The sequence below is a fragment of the Hemicordylus capensis genome, chromosome 17 (assembly GCF_027244095.1).
Source record: "Hemicordylus capensis ecotype Gifberg chromosome 17, rHemCap1.1.pri, whole genome shotgun sequence".
In the NCBI taxonomy this organism is placed as follows: Eukaryota; Metazoa; Chordata; class Lepidosauria; order Squamata; family Cordylidae; genus Hemicordylus; species Hemicordylus capensis.
Genome location: NC_069673.1, coordinates 15,110,038 through 15,124,492, shown reverse-complemented (window position 1 = coordinate 15,124,492; position 14,455 = coordinate 15,110,038). Strand labels below are relative to the sequence as shown.

At 51.6% G+C, this 14,455-nt stretch overlaps 2 protein-coding genes across 8 annotated transcripts; one reads left to right on the top strand and one right to left on the bottom strand.

Moving 5' to 3' along the window:
- The first annotated feature begins 130 nt into the window (after positions 1–130).
- TMEM141 (transmembrane protein 141) lies at positions 131–3,223 on the top strand. 3 transcript variants are annotated; one of them, XM_053281758.1, is made up of 5 exons: positions 131–325; positions 815–881; positions 1,702–1,782; positions 2,136–2,243; positions 2,822–3,223. In XM_053281758.1, exons 1-5 carry the CDS (start codon positions 131–133, stop codon positions 2,899–2,901), a joined length of 531 nt encoding a protein of 176 aa, XP_053137733.1. In that variant the 3' UTR covers positions 2,902–3,223. The 3 variants fall into 3 exon arrangements, with proteins under 3 accessions (XP_053137733.1, XP_053137732.1, XP_053137734.1); XM_053281757.1 differs by having other exon boundaries at positions 2,136–2,327; XM_053281759.1 differs by lacking the exon at positions 2,136–2,243.
- Positions 3,224–4,171: 948 nt separating this feature from the next.
- On the bottom strand, positions 4,172–8,826 carry LOC128338796 (epididymal secretory protein 4-like). Of its 5 annotated transcripts, none has more exons than XM_053281760.1 (6): positions 8,693–8,826; positions 7,014–7,138; positions 5,982–6,052; positions 5,180–5,284; positions 4,622–4,723; positions 4,172–4,376 (listed from the first exon to the last, which is right to left on the bottom strand). In XM_053281760.1, the coding sequence occupies exons 1-6, from the start codon at positions 8,786–8,788 to the stop codon at positions 4,360–4,362; spliced, it is 516 nt and encodes a 171-aa protein (XP_053137735.1). In that variant the 5' UTR covers positions 8,789–8,826; the 3' UTR covers positions 4,172–4,359. The 5 variants fall into 5 exon arrangements, with proteins under 5 accessions (XP_053137735.1, XP_053137739.1, XP_053137738.1 ...); XM_053281764.1 differs by lacking the exon at positions 8,693–8,826 and adding an exon at positions 7,952–8,012 and having other exon boundaries at positions 7,014–7,134; XM_053281763.1 differs by lacking the exon at positions 8,693–8,826 and adding an exon at positions 7,394–7,525.
- Positions 8,827–14,455: the final 5,629 nt, after the last annotated feature.

The window sequence follows — 14,455 nt, the reverse complement described above, 5'->3', positions numbered from 1 at the left end:
CCGCGTCCTCCTCGTCCCCTTTCGGTGCGTGCGTTTGGAGGGGGGGGGAGGAGGAAGTCCCCCCACGGAGCCCAGGCTTCCTTGCCAGGGCAGTGGCTTGCAGACCGCGGGGCCTCCGCCGCGCCCCTAGATGGGGCTGCGCTTCGCTGGCAAGCAGGAAGGACAAGCAGATCGCTGCGCAAAGAGGCGGGTCGGCGGCGTTGCCGCTGCAGGTTGTGCGCCCTCGGCGGCGGCGGCGCCGCCTCCTCCTCCTCCTCCTCCTCCTGCGCCCATGGTGAACGTGGGGCTGTCGCGCGTGGACGATGCTGTGGCGGCCAAGCACCCGGTGAGTCCCCAGCTCGTGTGGCCAGAGACGCGCCCGACACGCTCCTCCTGGCGGCGCTTCGCCTGGGGCGCAGGCAGGGCTTTGGGGGCCACCGTGGAGACCTCCCCAAACCCCAGAGCGACCCACCGCCCCGGGGGCTTTCTCTTTTCCCTAAGGAGACGGGCTGGGGTGTGGGGGTGTGTGTGTTGTGTTGTGTTTGCCTTGGAGCTTTCTGTTGTTATTTATTATGTATGCTACGAGTTAATATTTACAAAACATTCTGGAGAAGGAGGAGGAGAAGTTTATCAACAGCGATGGCTACATCGACCCTACCCTCTCTGGCAATGTTCAATACCTCTTACCCCCATCCCCCGCCGGGGAACTAAATGGAACCTCCAACTCCAGAGTCAGTGTATCTGTGAACAGCAACATGCTTTGAAGGTTGGCTGGAGGAAGAGGTTTCAAGAAGTTTGGTATCAATGTGTTTTTAAATTGCACCTCTGTTTCCAGGGGCTGCAGGAATACACTGCCTGCCAGTCCTTTGCCTTCATGAAGGGAATTGGTGCCTTTATCACAGGTAAGCCCCACCCGGCCACCGCATTCGTCCCCAGCAGGCTCCCGGCCAATATGAAATCGGTGTGGGGTGTGGGAGCCTTTCTTTCAAGAATTTAAAGTTTCCAGTCCAGAAACCTTGATCCTCCAGTTTTCTGTGGGCAGGGAATTTGAGGAGGCTTTTCATCCCGGTGAAACCAAAGCACCCCAGTTCTGCACTAAGAGACCTCTGTCTTGCTGAGCATGTGTTTGATGTTTAAATGTATTTATTACAGCACTTCTGAGCCCCATCCTTCGATGGGAACCACACTCAGATTGGCATTCAAAATTTAAAACTATTATTCCATCTATGCAATAATTAAAAATTGTATGAGTACTCCGGCTGCTTAAAAATAAGAGCTCAGCTGGGTAGTGGAAACCAGATGACGAAAAAGCTGGATGCAGCTTTAAAGCGTATTGGGTCTTCCAGTAGAAAACACCCAGAAATGGTCACGGTTTCTAACTACTACTACTACTACTATTACGACAAATATTTATATACCGCTTTTCAACAAAAGTTTCCAAAGCGGTATACATAGAGAAATAATAAATAAATAAGATGGCTCCCTGTCCCCAAAGGGCTCACAATCTAAAAAGAAACATAAGGTAGGCACCAGCAACAGTCACTGGAGGAGTACTGTCCTGGGGGTGGAGCGGGCCAGTTATTCTCCCCCTTCTAAATAAAAGGAATTATTTATTCATTTATTTATTCGTTTGATTTTTATACCGCCCTTCCAAAATGGCTCAGAAACCATGCGTGGGGTGCGTTGCCAGCAGGACTAATCCTGGCGCTTCTGTCTGGACAGGCACTGGGATGGCTTTTGCGCTGCAGAAGTTCAACCGGAAGATGCCCTACCCTCTCCAGTGGAACATTTTCGTCTCTGTGGGTGGGTATTTCCAGACTTCCCAAAGCTGTGAGGATTTCCCTCTCTGCTCCTGCTCACGGCAGCACTACGGCAGGGCTCCCCCTGACCCTCTCCATAGCCCCAGTGCCAAGGCCCCAAGATCCACTTCTCACCTAATCCCTGTGCCTGTGTGCTGGAAAAGGATCCGGGGGAAGAGAGGGGGTTGGTGGGCTAGCGAGCTCAGCCTAGATCTGTGGGTCTCTGCCTATTTGTTTGCAGTGAAAGTTGGTTTGAACATTTGAAAAGGTGTTTCCCAGTGAGCACACCTTAATAGAAGCTTTCCAGCTCTCCTTGAAATCTTTGCTAGCTGCCAACCTCTCTCTGGGCCTCTCTAGTGGTCGGTTCTGTCGCCAGCTATGCCGTGACACGCTGGGAGACCAAGAAGTGCTCTGATCTGTGGGTCTTCCTGGAGAGTGCCCCGTCCGCCCAGGATGTGGCCAAAGGTGAACAGAGAGGGATGCCAGAAGGATACTTCAGTTCTGATGAAAGTGCAGCAAAAGGGCGGCTAAGAGGACCGAAGGAGGCTGGTTTGGTTCTTTTTGTGTTGGTGGGGTGGGGTGGGGTGGATAGAGGCATGTTTGCAGTTTCTTTGCGTAATTTAATCTGTTCTAGCTTGCAGAGTGGGGCAAAGAGCTTTGTCAAACCCATTTCTAAAGCCTGAAGGGTTAGATCAGGGTGGGAGGGGGACCCCAACCTTGGCCTGTCACCCCCTGCCACAGCCATTGTGACGGGGGTGATGGGAGTTGTAGTCCAACTACATTTAGGGATACGTGTGTGTGTGTGTGTGTTTAATGATGTATGCTGAGGTTTGATTGTGCAGCAGGGAGAGCTCTTTCCCTTCAGGAGGTGGGCCGAGACGGACCTGTTGGTCTCATCCAGCCAGGGTCTTCCTCAGTTCTTCCTGGCAAGCAGGCTTGCCTCAAGGCTTGCATTTGGTTGCAAATTTGAATTTCCGTGTGCATTCTCTGGATTTTCTGGGACCATTCTTCTTCTTCCCCCCTTTCTTCTCCTTCCTCTGTAGAGAAAGTACCTACTCTGGAGCCCAAAGAAAAGGCAGGGCCAGGCATGAAGAGGAACAAGTATGGGGATGTTGTGGAATAGCCAGAATATTCTACTGGTCAGGCGGAGCCTTGCTCTACGGGTTCAGCGTTTTATCCTGTGAGTGCGGTTAGCGTAGTAAATCCACCAAGCTTGATGGACCTTGGAGTTGCTGAGAAAGTGGTGGAGAAATTACATGTTCTGAAGCTTGATCCAGGCTCGGGAAAATGTCAACAAATCGTAATGAGCTCTTGGGAAAGGAGTAGGGGAATACACACACACACACCTCCAAATCTCTGCCCAAGGACCAGTCTGGATTTGATTAATGTGCTTACATTGATGCTTGTGCGGCCTGTTGGGAAGCAGAATAAAGCTCTGAGATGTTTTCTGGTGGTGGTGATTATTTCAGAAAGGGCAGGCCCTGTGTGCTGTGAGGCTTCTGCTCTCTTGAGGGTTGCTGTGCACCCAGCGGTCATTGCATGAGCATGCAAAATACTGAGGGCTATAACAGAGCACCTCTCTGCATGCAGAAGGGTTCACCTTCCCTTCCCAGAATTTCCTGTTAAGCATGGCATGAAGATGAACCTTGTCACCTGCTAATGGCGGCAGATCAGCCAGCTGTAAAAGGCACAAGAGCAGAGGCAGGTTAAAAAAAGTTTGCAGCTTCAGCTCAGCCTTCAAGAGGTGAGATTACCACGTTCTCCCTGTTCCCTGTCCTAATGGATTCTTCAAACAGGCACCAAGAGAATAACCAAGCATCCTGTATTATTAAATATTTTCTATTGGTTGCAAAATTAGCAGAGCAAAAAGTTTAAAGCAATAAAACCCCTGCTAACTGGGCAAAGAGGCACCTTTTACTGTGGTGATTCTCTCTATTTAGCAGGAGGAGAGTAACTGTCCCTATCCACCCCCAGCACAGGACCTCCAGTGACTGTTGATGGTGTCTATCTGGTGTTTTTTTTAGAATGTGAGCCCTTTGGGAACAGGGAGCCATCTTATTTATTTATTGTTTCTCTGTGTAAACTGCCCTGAGCTATTTTTGGAAGGGCGGTGTAGAAATCGAAATAATAATAATAAATAATAAATAGCTTGTTTCAAAATGAATTGCTTTTTCACATTCAGAAATCTGGTCCAAAAATATTGCAGTTTGGGGTTCCCGCAAACCAGTATGTTTCTAGATAGATTTCAAAAATATATAAAATCTCTGCAAAAGGTCAATAAAATTCCTGCCCCTAAAGCAGTCCTGGTGCCAGATTCTATTCATTTCACATGGAGGTGTGAGAAGGTACCAGGTGTTTGTTTTCTTTCAAAGGAGTTGCACCCACTATAACAGGATAATATATTTATATCACAAATGTCAATAAAGTAGCAAGCAAAAATACCCACTTCTGAATCCACAAGGTTTATGATAGACTTAAACATATTAGAACGACCCTTTCCTGTTTTTCCAGTAGTATTTTTACCACCTGTTCGTTCATGCAAGAAGATCCCATGGCTCGCTCTGGTTTTTATTTTACCCATTCAGAATGGGCATTTCACTGTACGGGGGGAAAAGAGAGAGAGAGAGAGAAAAGTATTACTCTAGGAGAAAGAAGTGGCAGCATTTGGCAGTAGTTCTTATCAGATCGTCCCCAGGGCAGAAGGAGAACAATTGTCTCTGAGGGTCTGGAAGGAGATTCCCTAGCAATCTGGAAATATCTTAATGGGCCACGTCTTCTTGCGGTGTGTATTTCATCTGCAGAACCCATGGCCAGAAGATGTGGCAAAGCACTGCTTCTCTTACCATCTCTGTCCGGGTATTTGATGTCCCTCTCGGAGAACCCCAAATTCTTGGCATGAGTCTTGAATTTTTTCTTGAGGGCACCTGAAGCTTCAACTCCTCTAGCTTAAAGCACAAGCGGAGAAGAGTTAAGTAGCCATTCCAAAAAGGTCCCGTTCTCTCCTCCTGCTCTGCTCCAATCCCTTCCTCTTGCTGTCACCATCTCCCCAGATCTGCACGTTATGCATCCAAGAAAGGACTGCAGAATTAAGCCAAATTTCACTGTGCTGCAGCCCTGAAGCGCTGAGAGTCCAGGTGGGATGGAGGATTTAGATGCTTCCCACCAGGGCTGTCCATAGAGAGCCCTGGCAAGGTGTGGGGCCTGGGGCCAATCAGCCAGTGTCGGGCCCCCTCCCAGTTAATTCTAATGGGGGTTAAAAGAGCGGGGGCCGGGGCAGTCGCCCTGCTTGCCCTGCCCTAAGGACAACCCTGCTTCCCAACAGCAACCTACTCGCTTGACTGCTGGACTATGTTGCTGTGTCTGCAGTCACTCCCACCCCACCCCCAGCTGGAAACACCTACCATAGAGATAGAGCCCAACATCCTTTCCGGTTTCAATGTGAAGAAGGAGATAGATCTCATTATCTGTATCTACGACGTGGACGGTGCTTTTGCCTCTAGTGGCAACTGCAGGAGAGGAGAGGAGTTTAAAGGGATGGCCCTGGTGTGTGTGTGTGTGTGTGTGTGTGTGTGTGTGTGTGTGTGTGTACACACTGCCACCCCCACCCTCCAGTTCATTACCTTCCAGCACAACAAAACCACTGATTTAGTTTCTACACTGCCTTCCCCCCTTCTTAGGTTCCTGCAAGCAAGGGCGAACCTTTGAAGAGGCAAAGCGAGATGGGCACCTCAGGTGGCAGATTTGGGGGGCATATTCCCCCTCCCTCTTCTGCCAGTGGAACAGCTCTTGGGACTGATCTGACTCGTGGTGGCTTTGCAAGAGGCACCGGGAAAGAAGAGGTGGCTGCCAGCTACCTTCCCTCCTCCCCACTCCTGCCACCGCTTCCAAGGGTCAGTTTTGGAAAGGGGGCTGTCCCCCACCAGGGCCATGGGGCTAGGTCCACATGGGGTGCCCTGCCGTGGGTGCTGCATTATCCGGGGCCACCCTGTCCTGCTAGCCAGCCACATTCTGCCCCTATTCGAAGAGCAGCCCTTATTTGGACATCCAGATTTCCTTGGGGCCCAGTCTTCTAAGATGCTGAGAAGTCTTCCAGTGCTGAAAGGCCACAAACTGAAAGCACAGATGCCTGGACGTTTGCTTTAATCGCAGGATGCAGGGCAGGTTTTGACCCATGCAAAGGAGACCACAGTAGTGGATACTTACAGAGAACGGTGAATCTACCAGAACGGTCCATGCGTTTGAACCGGACGCTGAAACTCCGGCAGGAATCCCTTCTGGAAACGAGAATGACAAGGGGGTCTCTACACCAGAGAACCCCCTCTCCTCTCCCCTGCCGAGCCTGTTCTTCTCTAGAACTCCCAACCAGATCCAAACTGGCCTGTTTTGCAGCACCGATTCATGTGTTGCCCTCCTCCTCGTGTCTTGTAGCAGTCAGCATGAATTGCCCCCTTTGCTAAGCAGGGTTTTCCTTGGTTTGCTTTGGAATGGGAGACTACGTGTGAGTGCTGCACGATATTCCCCTGAGGGGATTGGAGCCATAGCTCAGTTGCAGATGTTGGGGGATCAAAGATGGAGAAGTGAACCAAAGTTTTACTCCCTGTCCGTGGTATTTAGGAAAGATGCTGTGAGTGCAAAACAATAAGCAATAGCCTCTCTGTGGCTTGAAGGTTGGACATGAGCAGGAGCAAGAGGAAATGTATCTAGTCAAGAGTCCCCTGATTAGTAAATGCTGGTCTGAAGATGTGCAATGTACGGGTTCTCATTCTGACCAAATGTATTGGCAAAACTGATAAGGCTTTGGTATATAATCTGCATTTTGTGGGGTTCTTTCTCTCTCACCCCGGCGATTGATGGGAACCCAGTACCATGATCAATAAAGCTTTGCATCTGACGGCACAGCATGGCCCCTGCCTATAAAGAACCCTGGCATTGCAGGAGAATTTATTCCACACAGAGTAACTGCTTTGCATGGAGAAGGTCCATGCCCTCCCTGGCGGCATCTCCAAGATTGGGCTGAGAGAGGAGAGTCCGGCCTGCAACCTTGGAGAAGCCGCTGCCAGTCTGGGTAGACAACGCTGAGCTGGACGGACCAAGGGCCTGACTCAGTATACAGCAGCTTCCTCTGTTCCTATGACAGAAGGGGTGGCCTATAGCCACTTTCAGCCCCCTGCAACTAGATTCCAGCCCCAAACCAGTAAACTTTCATGTGCCCCAGATTCCCCATAAGGTCCTTACACCAGAGTCCTTTGTTGGACATCAAGATTTCCTTTGGGCAAAGGCGATATCTTGATGTCGACACCCATCACTTCTGATTCTTCTCCCTTGGTGACCATTCCAAGGCGGTGCCATACGCCTTCTGCCTAGAAGAAAAAGCAAAAGCCCCCCCCCCCAAATCAACTGTGCTTACCTACTTTTTTTTTAGTGCTATCCCAATTTTTACCCACCAAGTCAAAGCATCTTGCAGTCATCATAAGCATAATACAGAGCATCAATCAATCAATCAATCAGTTAACTTGTTTAGCTGCAGTCATAATGAAAATATTTCATTCAGAGATTAAGGGGTTACAACCATGACATGAAAACTTTGCGGGACACACAAAAACAGGAACATTGACCTGGAATCATTCGGAGCCATGCGACAGATTGCATCAGCTTGTCACACACTTTGATGGCAGAAACGAAAAAACTGGCTACTCCCCTTGTGGATGCAGGGCCTGGTATCAGCTAGTTAAAAACTTTGCCTAGCAGCACCCAGTTTTCAGGCCACGCAATCTGACCCTCATTTAAAGGGCCCGGTGCTGAGAAGGCACCACCTCAACACCTGTTCTAGCTCCGTGCCTCTTGCCAGGGCCAGCTGAATAAGTTAGGCAACTTGGTTGACCATTAATTATGCAAAGCAGGAGAAATCACACCTATCTGCATAATTTATACGGGTGCTGGCATCTGGCTTTGTTTGGGAAAGAAGTTTTCTTCTGTCCCTGAGCCCAAGCAGCAGGATGATTATTAAGATAGAGGCTTCCTTTTGGCTGGCAGGGATGAATCCAAGGGGTGCTGGTTTTCCCTATTGCCACAGCCTCCTGACGGGAGAAGCTGCTGCTCTGGAGATTCTCCCTCTTGTCCGTCTGTGACGGCAACACAAGCATGGAGTCATGGAAAGATAATCGCTCTCCTACCCAGCTTCAGAAACTCTCTCTCTCTCTGAGCAGACCTCAGCTCCTGATGGCATCGGCTCTGAGCACCAGCAACCCCACAGAGCACTCGAGGCACTGGGGGGAGATAGTGAGTGAGGGGATTCCCTCTTGGACCATGCTTCTTTCTCTGCTCTTGATCCCCCTTGGTTTGACTGATAGGTTTCCTCCCCTCACTTAGCAAGAGAGACTTCTGTCTTCTTCCTCCCTCCTGATGTACCCAGCAGGTAAGCATGTCAGCCTTTCCTGTCTCCTTGACGTCTTTCCTAAACAAACGACTTTACTTAGAACTTGAACTCCACGTCGCCAGACAATCTTAATTAGCCGAGCTCTCCTCACCCCTGCACTTTTGCTGCAGGTGGGGCGAATGCATGACCCCCCTTCCAAATCTCTAACAAGGAGCAGAGGGTGGCGATTGTGTGTGAGCGAGGAGGCAGGGCAGGGTGGCGCTGCCCAACCAGCTCTCAAACCCAGCACTTTAACTGGGAAGGAGGAACAGCCGTCGGAACCACTTCTCTCTCACACACACACGGTCACGTCTCCCTCCCCCTACCAAGGTTTTTGCTCACACAGGATCAAAGATCCGGAGTGTGCCCAGCTCCCAAAGCTGAGCTCCCCTGCCCAGTGGTGGGTCGTGTGAACAGCCTGTTGCCTGCGAGCTGACAGTGCTCCTTCCCAGGACCTGCACAGCTCTCTGCTCCACCGCCTCCTTTGAAAATCCCTTACTTTGTGGTATTCAAAATCTGGCTGCACCAATGTCCCCGCTGTGAAGTCCGGCATGCACGCAAGAGCCAGGCCAAAGATCCACAGCCCGCCTTTCATCCCGGCGATGTTTCTCTCTCGGGGAATCGGGAATCTGGTGGCAGCCAACGGGATGACCCAGCTTTCAGATGAGACTTTATAGCCGCTTCCTAGAGCTCACCCAAGCAAATCTACCCAATGAATGGAGGGAAATAATTTGAAACTGCCCAGAGATGCAAATTTTGGGCGGTATAGAAAGAAAGGAAGGAAGAAAGGAAGGCAAGGAAAGGAAAGGAAGAAAGAACACACAGAGATCACAGGGTTATCTTTAGGGGAAACAGGTTGTTTCTTTGCAGGTGCGGAGAACAGATTCAAATAGGCTGGGCACATCACAGCCTGTTCTCTAGGCAGTCAACTGCGGAGTATCCTTTTAGGTGGGCGGTGGTTCTGGACAGAATTTAACCCCCATGGCTGTCTGCAATGTCTTTAGAGCCTTGCGGACGTAGGTGAGAGATTAAATCGTGGTGGTGCGTACATTAGGGAGCAGATGGCCGTGACCAGAACACCCCCTATCTGGAGGGTGAGCCGGGAAAAGGAAGGCTTAACAAGTGGAGTGGTTCTGTCTAGAGGCGTCTTCCCCTCGTGAAACCAGCTGAGAGGATGTTGGTGGGTAGACGTCTCCTTTAGGAGCACAGGATGAAAGGCTAACTGGCAATCGCCCACCAGCACTGTCTGGTCCAAGGGCCACCTGAGATCAGTATTATTTACCACGATCAAAATATCCAGCCAGCAGCTTCAGCTGATTCTGGCTAAGCCTCTGTGCCCAATGCTGGTTCTCCGCCCTCGCCCAGGAGCAGCGGAGTCCTCCAGCCTCCTGTCCAGAGCACCATCAGCCCCTCCTGCCTGAAATGAAGAGGGGAGCGAGAAAGAGCTGGGGGTCACCTGCATGCTGGAGACGGCCGCACACTCCAAAGCCCTAGACAAGCCGTTCCATACAGACACTAACAGGCGGCACAAAACAGAGTCCTTTTTGGCAACCCATAGCAGAGGCATCCCCATAGCCAAGGGGTCTTCCAGCATGGCCCTCCCCCACAGAGGAGTGGACCCACCAGAGTAAGGGGCCTCCGACCGCCATGCCAGACCGACCGTCCAGGAGGAGACCTGGGCCAATGGCATCCCAAGCTGCTCAGAGACCCGGGAGGATCAAAGAACTGCACTGCTGTTTTGCTTCCGGAGAAGGCCATCCATTTGGGCTAACCAGGGCACTCTGTCTCCACCCCCACCCCCACCCCCAAACCAGGCCAGAAGCCAGTCCGGAGGGGGTTTGACCCAGGCATGGCGGGAGTTCAGCTGTCGAGTTCTGCTGGCTGGCTGGCTTCTTTGGCTAAAGACTCCCCGCCTTGCCTTGCCTTGCCTTGTCCAAATCGGCACCACAACATCCTTCCAGCCCAGTCTTTGCCAATGCAGGTCAGGTCAGCACCTCACCCCATGGGGCTGGGCTGTTCCCCCCGGACCCTCCTGGCATTGAAGAGTGAATGGATTGCTGAGAGAGGGACGGGATGTGGGGAGAGCCCCACGTCTGGCACACCCCCTCTCTACCCACTGCCCCACCCATCTCGCCCCCTGCCCGCATGCAAGGAAGAGGGGTGCCCAGTTCCCTCCTCAAAGCGGCCTCGCCTTCCAAAGGCACCGTCCTCAACAGCCAGAGATATTTGAACAGTGCAGAAGTTTTGCCAATGAAACCAGCAAAGCTCTCTCCTCAAGGCACAGACTCTCTCCAGGCCAGCTCTGAAGGGGCCATCGCCCCCAATTCCCCACCAAGGGGGTCAACGCTGAGGATCCTTGAAGCCTTCTCACCCAGACAGAACCCACCCCACCCCATTGCTCTGGTGTTGGGACCTGCCTTGCCTGACGATGTTAACTCCCTTGCCAACGGTTGCAGGTTGGGGAGGAAGGGGTGGCAGGGATGGGGAAAGTCAGGGGTTTGGGGCCTCTTCTTACCTTTCGTTGCTTCTGCCAGAACTGGCTTCTGGGGAGGAGGAAGAGGAGGAGGAGGAGGAGGAAGAGGCGAGGCCCTTCAGAACAAATGGCTTAGCCACCTCAGGGTGAGGACACCCAATCTATCATGTTGCCACTTGTGCAGGACCAGCAGATGGGCATGATGTAAGGTTGCTCCCGCCTGAGCGTCTGGCTGGGACGGCAGCCCTGGTTGAACCTGTTTTGCAATAGGGGAGCAACCCACGGAAGGAGGAGGGTTGTCAGCGTTTCATTGCCAGAATGAGAGACACAAGTTTGTGGGGGCTGGTGGGGGGGGGGCAGGGGGGCAGGGAGGTGTACATAGGAACATAGGAAGCTGCCATATGCTGAGTCAGACCCTTGGCCCACCTAGCTCAGTCTTGTCTTCACAGACTGGCAGCAGCTTCTCCAAGGTTGCAGGCAGAAATCTCTCTCAGCCTGATCTTGGAGATGCTGCCAGGGAGGGAACCCGGGACCTTCTGCTCTTCCCAGAGCGGCTCCATCCCCTGAGGGAAATAACTTACAGTGCTCACACTTCTAGTCTCCCATTCATATGCAGCCAGGGTGGACCCTGCTTAGCTATGGGGGCAAGTCATGCTTGCTACCACAAGAACAGCTCTCCTCCATTTATTTATTTAATTTTTATTTATTGTTGCATTTATATACCACCTTTCGTTAAAAGACAACCCCAAGGCGGTTGCCATGGTAATGTATGCCATTACCATGTATGTCATGGTAATCAAGAGCCTGAGTATCATTGGCATATATGCAATTGAATTATATGCTATTGAATCAAAGAGGGACAAATGATGCTGTCCCTATAGGGACCAACATTTCATCCCTGAAATGAGGGACATCCTGTGTCATGAGGGACAGTTGGCAACCTTAAGGAGGAGTCATCACTCCTCAGCCGAAGTGAGTGTTTCTGTGGGGTGGACAGAAAGGGATAGGCTCCCTTTGCTTCTTGCTAGCCTGGCCAAGATCAATTACGTGGAGCACACCGCCACATCCAGCCCTTAACATCTCCAGAAATTAGCCATTGATCTGGGGATGGTGGGAGTTGTAGTTCAGAGGACAAAAGCTTGGGACTCCTGATATACTGAGCCAGATGGACCCGATGCTTTGACTTCCCACCTCTCCACCCCTGACCCCCATGCCTGTTTCTCCGTGTTGCCAGACTAAGAATTTGAGCGCCTCGCGATGGAGCTTTGGAATGCCCTTTTAAAAAAACACATGGCACTCTGGATGGTGGGGAAGGTTTCCTCCAGGCTTTCTTATTTATTTTGGAAGGAAAGCAAGCTTGTGCCTGGCACGCTAGTATCTTGCAGGACCTTTCAAACACACAACAGGAGGCAGAAGTGGGATAACTCTTGGGGTCTTTTTATTCACATGGGAGTACAGAGCCCAGGCCACCAGGGCAGGAACCTGGTTCGTATCAGGATTGGGAGACTGCAGAAAGGGTCGTTTTCCGAAGAACTGTGGCCCTGGACCCCTGGAATCTGGCGAGGCTCCGGGACGCTCTGGGTTTTCCTGCAAAAGCACAGAGAGATCTTGGGAGCGGCTGAGATGTGGGAACAAGATGCGTTCCAGACCCTTTTGCACCTCACAGGCATGTAGTACACGAGATGAGACAGTTCCACAGGTTGGGCTCAGTGACCCTCTTCACATGCCTTCGCCAGCCTAGGGGTGGAGTTCAGGTTGACAAGCCCCCAAGAGGGTCCAGGAGTCCCCAAGAATTAAGTCCTCTCAGAAAGCAAGGCTGGAGCATGGAATGGTTTGATATTGGAGGGAAACATGACCAGGAACAGCATCCGTCAGAACTGGCACCTCTCCATACTTTGCAACGGGAGGCTCTGGGTTCAAATCCTACCCTTCCCAGTTAAACTGCTCAGGACTGGTGGAGATCTCTGCATGGCTCTGTGCTGCCATTGGGGTGCGATGTAATAACCAGCAGCTTCTCACCTCGTGGCCTCCAAGTATGAGGTGGAAGGTCCCTATTCAAATCTCGCCTTGGGAACACGCTCTAATAACTATCTCTCAGACCCCCATTACAGACTGGTCTGGGAATCCCACTGAATTCTCAGGTTGACTTCTGGTACGGGGTAAAAATATTTGGGACCACATCCTACATCTCCCCACTGAAATCAAAGGTCCCTTGAAATATCTAACTTCTGGGCACACCTCAGCATCACAGTTCAAAGCTGCAAATGTGAAGTCCATCCTTCCCTTCTAAGTTCAAAAACTCACCCCATTTCTCATGGGCACAACTCTAAAGCAAACGTGATCAAGGCAATCTCTGACTCTCTTTCCCAGTGGGATAGCTGCCAATTCTGAGTCCTCTCTGCAAACTCAGAGGAGTGGATCCTGGAATTATCTCCCCATCACCACCACCCCACATAAACGTCCAGGTTCTTAGTGCTTACCTACGACTCTTCTATCTTGCTGCATGTCTCTGTGGAAGAAAAGAAAGAGATCAAAACAAGATGTGAAATCCCAGAAAGCAGGAGCAGAGGGAGCTAATTTTTAAAACTCCTGAGCTGTCGTTCAGTAACTTGGGTCCAATGGTCTTGGCTCAACATAAGGGGGCTTCTTCCTATCTTCTTCTTAGGGAAGGGGCCATAGATCAGTGGCAGACCCTCTGCTTTGCATGCAGAGGTTCAATCGCTGGCAGCCTCTCCAGGTAGGGCTGGGAGAGACCCGAGTCTGAAACCTCGGAGAAGCCCCTGCCAATCTGACTCGGTAGGAGGCAGTTTCCTATGCCACAGACAGAGCTGGTAGCAGCTGGTCATCCCGCTGTTGCTACAGGCACACGAACAGCCCAGGTTGCTGGTTGCTGCTGCATTAACTACCCCAAACTGCATGCCTGCTTTAAAGTGCCTATGGAAGCAGAGCCCTCAGGGGTGAGTCAATGGCTTCCCCATCTCACCAGGCAGTATGTCCGAAGATGGGGAAGCAGGACCCTAATCTGGGACAGAGATCCCCCACATTCAGGAGAGAAGCCTCTCCATCGCCACACTGATGGGGCCTCCTCAGGCCAGAGTTAGAGACAACGGTGCCAAATTTCGAGGGGAGTGGCTTACACTTGGAGGTTCAGAAGACCCACCTCCCTCTTGGGCGAGCTCTTCCCAGGAGTAACAGCCAGTACCTAATCTCAGCCTGCTGCCGGCTTTCACTTCTGCCCCCACCAATGGGAGAAATGATAATTCCTTAGAGTCGGCCATACTTACCTGGTCTGGATAGGTAGGCGATCTTCTCCGCGTCAAATTCCAGGGATGTAGCGAGATTCTTAAATGCTTCTTTGCCAGCATCTGAGACTTTCCATCTCCTGGCTTAAGAAGCAAAGAAGGTGTCAACGGTTAAGACAGGGGCAATGGTGGATGGGCCGAAGATGTGCTTTGCATCTGAACACCGCTGCTCAGAATCCACGCGCCGTCTCCACGCCCTCGCCCATGGGAGATGCCAGCAAGTATAAGGATTAGGAAGGGGATGCCGGCATCTTCAGGATAAGGCAAGCGAGATGCTGGAGGGGCCACCAGACACCCACTCACTCCTCCATCTGTGCTCAAGTGGGGGTCATGGACGGGCCACTCTGCTGCATGGATCCTCTTTCTGGGGCCCCCAAGCAGCCCTGGATCTCAGCATGGGTCCCGTCGCGAATGCCTGAGTGGGAAGGCTCTAACCCCAACTTTAGCCCAAAGCAATGCCCAGCCTCGGACCTCCTGTCCTGCACCC

Excerpts from the sequence above, each read along its gene's own strand:
- TMEM141 (XM_053281757.1), top strand. The coding sequence starts at position 131 with ATGGGGCTGCGCTTCGCTGGCAAGCAGGAAGGACAAGCAGATCGCTGC. Across the intron at positions 882-1,701 it reads AATTGGTGCCTTTATCACAG|GCACTGGGATGGCTTTTGCG; the intron begins GTAAGCCCCACC and ends CTGTCTGGACAG. Across the intron at positions 2,328-2,821 it reads AAGAGGACCGAAGGAGGCTG|AGAAAGTACCTACTCTGGAG; the intron begins GTTTGGTTCTTT and ends CTTCCTCTGTAG.
- LOC128338796 (XM_053281760.1), bottom strand. The coding sequence starts at position 8,788 with ATGAAAGGCGGGCTGTGGATCTTTGGCCTGGCTCTTGCGTGCATGCCG. Across the intron at positions 7,139-8,692 it reads CAGATTTTGAATACCACAAA|GCAGAAGGCGTATGGCACCG; the intron begins GTAAGGGATTTT and ends TTTTTCTTCTAG. Across the intron at positions 4,724-5,179 it reads TGTTGGGCTCTATCTCTATG|CTAGAGGAGTTGAAGCTTCA; the intron begins GTAGGTGTTTCC and ends TTGTGCTTTAAG.